The following is a 9372-nucleotide window of genomic DNA, read 5'->3' as shown; positions in this document are numbered from 1 at the left end:
GATTAGCCATGGCTGCCGCATCTGCAACCGCCATTCATCGGAATCAGGTGAGTGATGCAGGTTTTTGAGGTGTTTGATTCACAAATTCTTGTTGAAGTTTCGAGAAATGATGAAAGATGATGTTAATGCTTGAATCTAGCGAATGAGTTTTGAGTACAGGAGTATTAGGATTTTATTGCTTTAAGCTTAGTTTTCTTTCATACTGATGCTTCGTTTTTAACCAGGTTGATCTGTCCGACTTCATTAACTGGTCTGGTATCGAGTGCCTTAACCAGAATTTCAGTCACACTTTTACAAATGCTCTTAGCCAGGTGCTGTTTGTTAATATTTTGACCAGAGCTGTTTATCAGTTGCATGTACTTCGTTGTAGTTTTTTGATTTTCTTCACATGGCTGAATTATTGAAGTTAAAGATGATGCTGAGTTAGACTAGCTTTCTTGCAGAATATAATTTTCTTCTCTCTTTTCTTCTAATTGTAAATCTTTTGATTTTAATATCTTCTTGAGACTTTATGTGGGAATGGTGTATACTTAATGAGTTCTCAATATGTGTCTAACAAATATTGGAAGTGTATTGACTTTGTACAGCTCGTATTTTTTAACACATATCTGTTGTGCTAACAAGTGTCCGATATATGTTTAATAAGTTTTAAAGTGTCGAAGTGTCCAACACATGTTGGGCACGGGCACTCTTGCCACGTTAAAATGTCTGGCTAGCTATATGGAAGTTGGTGAATATGAGCTTAGCTCTCTTAGGCCAAGTGGCTATGCCGCTTTCTTTTAGGGTCTTATTCTTTATGGCGTATGATTATTGTTAGCATGACTGTCAACTTCAGGGGTGGGTCACGTCTGTGGTCTCTGAACTAAAGACATATCAAAAGTCATTGGAAAGCCATTTTCTATTGCATACCGAGCTTTATCAACTACATTAAATTCTCTGTGGGGAGCAGGGCTTGCATTCGTTTATGGGAAGAATTTTGGGCCGGTATCAACGTCTTTCAAAATTCTCTTCTCGTCTTTATAATATTTCCCTTTGAAAGAGATGTTGGTCAATTCATTGATAATTCGTAATGAACTTCCTTCCTTCCACTTGATTTTCATTTTCATTTTCATTTTCATTTTCATTTTAGAAGATATCTTTGTGATATTGAGTCGAGATTTATCCTAATATTATCTCCATTTTTAGTAATACGCATAGTTGGGTTCTTCAGCCATCTGACATCTTTTGTTTTTTTACCCTTCTCCCCATCCCCCTCTTTCACTCTGATTTCGAAGGCTAAAATCTAGGTTTTTCACCTGGCTGGTTTCTTTGGGAGGATTAGACACACACCATAGACTTTATCTAGAAGCCTTCATCTTTGTCTGAAAAAAGATCATTTGCTATAGAGATGTCACTTTTTCGTGAAACTTTAGAGTTGATTTTTTCACATGTTTGGAGTCAGTGTAGCTACTCCCGAAGGTTGTGGGATATGGTGGCGAAGGTGCTTATTAACCCAATTTTCCATAATAAGGGTCTGATTCAGTGGCAAGCAATTTTCTCACTATTTTGTTGAATCTATGGATTGCGAGAAATAAAGTATTTCGAGGGTACCGAAGTCTTGGAAGAGGTTTGGAGTTTGGAAAATTTTAATCTCTTGTGGCGTTCTCTTTATCTTTTTATTCTTAACCATTGAACCAACCTACTGTAATTTTGTTTCAAGTTTTTGTTTATAGACTTATCTGTTTGGGTCTATTTTTTATGCCACTCCTTTTGTGTATTCATTCAGCTCATTAAAAGTTGATGTATTATATAATGCAAGAGGCTAAAATACCATTTTTGGTCCATGTAATTTGACACTTGTTCCATTTTAGTTCCTATACTTTCGAATGTAGAATTAATTTAGTCATTATTAATTTGAATGGTAAAATAATAATTTTTATTAAAGGAAAGACATTGTGAGTATCTTTTCAACATTGTGAGTATCTTTTATTATTATTATTATTATTTTTTTTGTTGAGAAAGTTAATCATGAACAATATAGGGACTAATTTTAAGATTTACTAGAAGACGGAGACTACATTATTACATTTGAAAGTACATAAGACTAAAATAAAACAAGTATCAAATTCTGGGGTCAAAATGGTATTTTTGACCTAAAAGAAAATTTTCATGATAAAATAGGCATCTCTTTTTCCCTGTAATTTCTTCCCAACAGCCAAGGGAAATTATTATACCGAGGGTTTGAAGCAACTTTTCTCTTAAAATAGACTTGTAGGGATAATGATAGCTTGCTTTTGGAGAGTGATGCGGATGAGCAGATTTTAATGTACATACCTTTTAACCAAGTCATTAAATTGCATTCCTTGGTCATCAAGGGACCTGAAGAGGAAGGCAAGTATTCTATTACACCTTTTATTAGTTCTAATTGGTTTATTTTCTTCTGGATATTCCTATTTCAGTATTGCTTTTCATGTATAATTATAGTTCATCTAATCTATTGGCATATTTTTTTTTAACATGTCTTACATGTCCAACGTGGCCAATGGGGTATGATCATTACATTTTAAAGTCTTACTTATTTGTTTTTTTTTTTTGGGTTGTTCACTCCCTTTCCCTTGTCCCTCCTGTGCTCTAGTCTTGTAAATCCCTTGTTACTGCGTCTACAGTTTTTTTGCTGTGGTGATGGAGTAATGGACTATAAACAGAGAAACAGAAAATTTCTCAGGGTTAGAAAGAAAGACAACCTTGAATTTGGGGGTGTATAACTCTGCTTTCTTGGTTTTCTATCAAAACTTTTGTGAACTTCTCTTCTCTTAGTCCCAGCCAATTGAGAAGTTCTTTTTTTAGTAATTCTTGGCTGTGGGAGGATGTCGAATTCTAACCATTCCTGCCCTTTGGTTTCTCTCGTGCCTCTATATCTTTCTAGTCAAACAAATACATTGTAATATCTCTTATTAAATGGAAAATTACTGCAATGGAATGTTGCGATCACCTAACCAAGAACGATTGCTCTCTTTTATTCTGCTTAATAACTAATCGCAGGATTCTAACATTGAGGTTGTTCTCCAGGCCCTAGGACTGTAAAGCTTTTCTCAAACAAGGAGAACATGGGATTTGGGTAAACTAATTGTGTTCTTTAGTTGATATTTAGTGCAAGTATTTTCTGAATATTATCAGTTGAGGATAGTCTATTTCATGTTTGTTGTAGCAACGTCAATGACTACCCTCCAAGTGACACGATTGTACTTTCCCCAGATAATCTTACGGTAGATTTTCCATACTTGTATCTGTATCTCATCACAAAAATGGAAACTCTCTAGGAGAGACTATACACAGGAATTAGGACAGCATTGTTTTGTTGCTATGCTTTGTAGGGAAAGCCAGAAGTTGTTAAGTACGTGAAATTTCAAAATGTTCGCAGGTGAGTCATTTTTATTTGTCTTCAATTAGATCGTATATTGAAAGTATCAGTTGATTGTTCTGAATAATTTGAATCTTTATCAGCTTGACAATTTTTATAGAGGACAACCAATCTGGTGCTGATACTACAAAAGTTCAAAAGATTGCCTTGTATGGAACAACGTAAGTTTTTTTTTAACAATTAACATTATATTTCATTTGAGTTATTTTTGTCTTCTCTTCTTCCTTTGCTATGTTTTAACTGAATTACTCTATTCCACGATCAATAAGCTTAGATAAGGCGAGTTTATAATTAAATTACTTTGTCTATGACTGAGCGATTGCATATGAGCCATATCCAAATGGATTAGAGCACACCCCACTTGCAATTGTTCTCAAGGTCTTCAGTCTTCAGTGTAGAATTTGGGTTGATAAGTAATCAATCTTATAATAGCATTTGTGTGCCCTGACGAGGGGGTAAGGTTGGATGGACGTATACAGTTGGATCTTCTATGTTGGGTTTGCGAGAGAGAGAGAGAGAGAGAGAGAGAGAGTTTATGAAGGGTTTGTCATTTGTCTCAGATCTCAAGGTAGCTTGTCCTTATTGACTTATAGAATGGTGTTTTAAAATGTCCAAGCATTTGGGAGCTCTTTCATCATAGATTAGCTCTCCCTTCTTTGCATATCTACCAACTACATGCAGTTGCTAGCATCACTATCTTATTGTTGGGATGTTAAGTGCAGCTGTGTGAGATCTCACGTCGGTTAGAGAGGAGAATGAAACATTCTTTATAAGGGTGTGGAAACCTCTCCCTAGTAGACGCGTTTTAAAACCGTAAGGCTGATGGTGATACGTAATGGGCCAAAGCGGACAATATCTGTTAGCGGTGGGCTTGGGCTGTTGTTGGAGGCTAACTAACAACCAACAATTAACTGCTTGATCATTTGCTCGGCTCTGTGACATATACCATTCTGGAATCGGTCAGAGCCTAGAGTGACATTATTTATGATGTAGGAAGATCTTTTGAAAAGAATATCAATTAGGCATCACTTATGTCAGTAGTCTTTATCACAAACTTCAAACTACTTTTGTGAAATGACCATTATAGTATAGACTTGGGAGTGTGCATCTGAAAATGCTCCTCTCTTGGACATTTGATTTGAACAAATGTGGGGTTGAAGATTAGACCTTCATCTTCCAAAAAAGTAATAGGTATTTTATCCACTAACCAATGCTCTGATTAGTTCATCTTCGGAAATTTCATACCAGAGTTTTGCCATTTTCATCATTACTTGATGTTGGCTAACAAAGATTTTAAATCTCATCACTTCTTTTATAGATTATTTTCTTATCAGCAAAGGTAGTACTTATATAATGGATAATCCTCTCGAGTTCTGTTTTTCGTATTTTATTCCACAATGAGTGATGCATGTATTATGCTTTAGGGGACAGCATCAAAGTACAAACTATGGTCAGTCATCCATGAACTATGTCGACCATCTCGTGTATTATAATCCGAACTTATATTGCACAATCCCACCCATGGTGGGATAGGAATAGAGGGAGAACGGCATTCAACTCCATTCCATTTTTTCTTTATGCTTGGCGAAATGTTGAAAGTATTACTGATCTGTTATGCAGGGTTGAAACAACAGACATGAAGGGTCTGAAGAAGATCGAGGACCACTGAATGCAACAAGACACGAATCAAAGATTGTGAGTAATTGATATCAAAGATCAATTTGCTTTGAAGATAAGAACCAACTTATAATAGATTTCGATGTCATATCCTGGAATTTTGATGAGTTACATCTGTTTATTTGATGGCGATGCGTAGTTCATTCAATATTTCACATCTTTGCACATTATTTTAGGTAATTTGATGGTGATAAATTCTCTGACTCTTAGCTCTGCTTGGACATGGTTGAGAATACAAGGGGCATATTGGTTTATGTATGGTGCTCAAACTTATGAGTTATTTGTTCTCATTAAGGTTGATCCAACCATACTAATGAATGACCCTTTAAGATCATCATCTTATGTGAGAATTTCTCTGAAAAAGGGGGAAAAGCTCAAAAACTGCTAATGGATCCAGAAAGTAGAGCTTGTTTGATAGTATATTTGGAGGTTAAGATTTTGTTATTAGTGCTTTGATAGGTGAATATAGAAGCAGGATAGATTGCAAGACTCCGGAACATATTGTTATCAAGGATCACTAGATTATAGTGAAAGGATGATTTTCTTAATAAAATACATTAGATTATGGTGAAAGGATGAAAAAACTAAGTACAATTTTAGAAAATCAAATTTAGCAAATGTGATGTCCCACATTGGTTGGAGAGGAGAACAAAACACCCTTTATACGGGTATAGAAACCTTCCCCTAGTAGGCACGTTTTAAAGCCTTGAGAAGAAGCCCAAAGAGGACAATATCAGCTAGCGATTGATCTGAGTTATTACAAATGATATCAAAGCCAAACACCGAACGATGTGACAGCCTTCTGGCTGTTCCTCGAAGGGGGGTAGACATGAGGCGATGTGCCAATAAGGACGCTGGCCCCCAAAGTGGGTAGATTTGGTGGTGGTCCCACATTGATTGGAGAAATGAATGAGTGCCAGCGTTCGCTGGGCCCCGAAGGGGGTTGATTGTGATGTCCCACATTAATTGGGGAGGAGAACAAAACACCCTTTGTAAGGATGTGGAAACCTTCCCTAGCAGACGTGGAGAGGAAGTCTGAAGAGGACAAAGAGGAAGTCTGAAGAGGACAAAGAGGAAGCCCAAAGAGAATAATATCTGCCTCTGCCTGAAGAGGACAAAGAGGACAATATCTGCTAGGTGGATTTGAGTTTTTACATCAAATGAACCTAAATGATTATTTGACAAAATTTTGATACCATAATTTTTGTTTAAAATGAGTTTTTACATATACCATAATTTTGATACCATAATTTTGATACCATAATTTTTACATTCATTTTTGATTCATTTTTGACCCATAAATTAGCTCATCAAATAGGATTAACGCTATCAGACATACTTGCTGATCCACAATTTTGATTATTGAAGATCCGCTTTACACACTGCAGCAAACCTTCAAAATCATCTCGACCACATGATTTCTTATGAACTCTGTTCGGCCAACTTGAAGAGAACCATACGGATCTCGAAGCTCTCATTTTTATTGAGCTAAAACTTGCGAGAATACAAATCAATGCTACCAATTTGGAACTTTGATGTCGAGTCGATGTCACGAACTGTCAAGAATGTAAACCTGAACCCATGTTTTACAAGTTAGAGAAGTGCAAGTAATCGTGCTTCAATCTTATAATTATAAGTTTTAATAGAATTTACAAAAGGAAAAAAATTCATATCTATTCGTAAACTTGTTCAATTGTATCAATTTTTATCCTATACTTTCAATTTCATCAATTTACACCTACTTAGATATTAAACTTGGAATAGAGCAATTTCGGCCCTTTATTTTGATTTGGTTTGAAAATTCATTAACAAAAGTATTCTCAAACATCTAATTTATCTAATTCATCGAGAAGATTGATAGAAAGCGAGTAAAAAGTGAATTTTTCCCGAAGATTTACCTGAAAGCATTTGATAAGTAACCAGTTTTGGCAACAAAGAAACTCCTACGTTGAAAACGGTTGTCAAACATCTGATTTGTTTGTTCATCGAGAAGATGCCAACTGCTTCCCCCATCTTCACTTCCCTCAACCAACCTGCCTCCACAAATGGCCAAAAGTAAGATCACCATGAAAAAAAATAATCTTAGAAAATTTCTTTCCTCTCTTTATCTCCACTTTATAATCCTATTTCGGACTTGATGGTCAAACAGACCACCAAATATGTTTTTGATCTTTTCAGTGAGAAATATGAAAGACGGTATAAAGACCAACAAGAACAAGTCCACAAAAGGAATCCCAAATTTGGGATTCCAATCTAAAATAATGTGAGCTCATAAAAATTCTAATGAACGAATGCCAAAAATGAAGAAAAAACACAAAACTTGATCAATTGTTCATATAGATAACTTAAAAAATGAAAACATAAGGCAAGCATATTATAATAAAGAATGTAATATTTGATTAACTGCATTGAAAATAATACCAATCCATCGGATCCCTTTCAGGCGCATCATTAGCGGACATCAACTCATAGGCAACGAGTTCTTCCTTCTTGTTGTCTAATACCTTATATATGATCCAACAACCTACAAGAAAAAGTACAGAAGCATATTACATGAACGCAAAAACAAACTAGAAGAAGTTGTTGTGACAGTTGAGTTTTAAAGAATGAAACTTAAAAACATAGACATGAGCAATCTTTTTATAAAATAGATATATAATTATAAAAAACCACCTAGGAAAACGGTTTAGATCCCACATCGGTTGGGGAGGAGAACGAACACCCTTTATATGAGTGTGAAAATCTTTCCCTAGCAAATGCGTTTAAAAAACCTTGAGGGGAAGCTTGAAAGGGAAAGCCTAAAAAGGACAATATCTACTAGCGGTAGGCTTGGGCCGTTACAAAAACTGTGCTATGTTTGTGTTTCATGTGCATTGTTCTTATTGTTCGAGAGCCGAATACATACCTTTTGCACCATTTGGCTCTTCCCATTTGGATGAACGAATCCCATCAAATGCCGACGTTGCCTGCAAGTTTCCAAGTGTAGAGTAACAAAATCTGTAAGACGCATGCTTCCTAAACTAATAAATCATCAGCAACGGTAAACAGAACTTACTATTCCAGAAGGAAGTTCCTCGCCACTTGCAAGGACTGAGCCTGAATGCATTCTGTTAAACTTCAGACGAGGAATACATAGAAAGGCTCTATCAAAGTTATCACATTTGTTAATATCTTGTATAATTTCTTCAAGAGCATCTAGCACAACAGGCAATGCTAAAGATGTATAAACAGGCTCACTAGCCAACCAAATGTGAACCCTCCCATCAGTGTCCAGATTGCTGTCTAGTGACAAAGCACCAAGAAAATACTTCAAGGAAGGAAACAACCGATGCAAAAGGGTTTTCATCTCATCTGAGTCTGAATCTACCAAAACCCTTCTTGTTCTAAAGGAAGATTTCTTGAGATTAGTTACAATCCCTTGAATAAATACCAGTGCTTCTATAGCTGTAGACTTGGAAAATTCTTCATCCAGAAGTCGAGATAGAATAGATTGAAATCCCTCATAAATCCTTGTCACGTGCTCATCCGCACATTTACGAACAGGACATGCAGAAGAACTCAAAGAGCACTCCTCATCAGAGTCAATCTCCAACCTTGATTTGCGCCACTCCTTGTCTCCACTTTGTCTTCCAGGTAATGAAACTGAAGAATTGTCCATAGCGTCGGTGTCTATTTCTCTTGCTTGCTTTTCTTTTTCATCGCGATCTTCAAGTTCAGACAGTAATTGAGATGTAAAGGTTGATCGACATTGTCTTGTCTTTTCTGCAAGCAAGTTTGACAATATCTCTTCTCTGATAATATCTCTTCGAGGTAAAACCTATGTTTTTCACATGCATCGGTTAACAAGAAATGGCAAGAAATTTACACATATGACAACATTCATATCTTCTTTTTTTTTTCCCCTCTTTTTCTTTGGAAGAAGAGTTGGAATTGCATTGTGGAACAAACATATCGTGGTTACTTAATACCTCAATCCATTTCCTCGTGTAGTATTTAGTGACATCACGAACTCCATCTATAGAAAAAGCAATGACATAATTTAATTTCTTGTTCCACCTGCAAATAGAAACAAATAAAATTGAACTCTGCTGAGTAGACAATTACTTTTGGTCAATAAAGGCTTCCTATTGTAATGAAGTGATAAAAGAATAAGTACCCCATTTCATACAACAATGGTTGATCATATACTCCTTCACAGGGATCTAGATGCATCCATCTGATTAAAAATAGCAGTCAACAGCATATTTTAAAGGCTCACTAATATAAAACTACTACAACAAAAATGGTGGGGGAAG

The 9372-nt window shown here is 35.9% G+C and overlaps 2 protein-coding genes across 2 annotated transcripts; one reads left to right on the top strand and one right to left on the bottom strand.

Annotated features, from left to right (window-relative positions):
* The first annotated feature begins 6 nt into the window (after positions 1-6).
* On the top strand, positions 7-5408 carry LOC111784750 (PITH domain-containing protein At3g04780-like). The gene is made up of 8 exons (XM_023665361.1): positions 7-47; positions 225-311; positions 2247-2370; positions 3049-3097; positions 3188-3245; positions 3354-3400; positions 3484-3561; positions 5021-5408. Exons 1-8 carry the CDS (start codon positions 9-11, stop codon positions 5067-5069), a joined length of 531 nt encoding a protein of 176 aa, XP_023521129.1. The 5' UTR covers positions 7-8; the 3' UTR covers positions 5070-5408.
* A 1093-nt stretch (positions 5409-6501) lies between these two features.
* LOC111784749 (peptide-N(4)-(N-acetyl-beta-glucosaminyl)asparagine amidase) lies at positions 6502-9317 on the bottom strand. Its single transcript, XM_023665360.1, has 7 exons — positions 9234-9317; positions 9046-9133; positions 8133-8894; positions 7983-8043; positions 7499-7601; positions 6976-7110; positions 6502-6650 (listed from the first exon to the last, which is right to left on the bottom strand). Exons 1-7 carry the CDS (start codon positions 9287-9289, stop codon positions 6566-6568), a joined length of 1290 nt encoding a protein of 429 aa, XP_023521128.1. The 5' UTR covers positions 9290-9317; the 3' UTR covers positions 6502-6565.
* Between the last annotated feature and the right edge of the window lie 55 nt (positions 9318-9372).

The sequence above is a fragment of the Cucurbita pepo genome, unplaced genomic scaffold (genome assembly GCF_002806865.2).
Source record: "Cucurbita pepo subsp. pepo cultivar mu-cu-16 unplaced genomic scaffold, ASM280686v2 Cp4.1_scaffold000271, whole genome shotgun sequence".
Classification (NCBI taxonomy): domain Eukaryota; kingdom Viridiplantae; phylum Streptophyta; class Magnoliopsida; order Cucurbitales; family Cucurbitaceae; genus Cucurbita; species Cucurbita pepo.
This window is presented reverse-complemented; position numbering and strand designations above follow the sequence as displayed.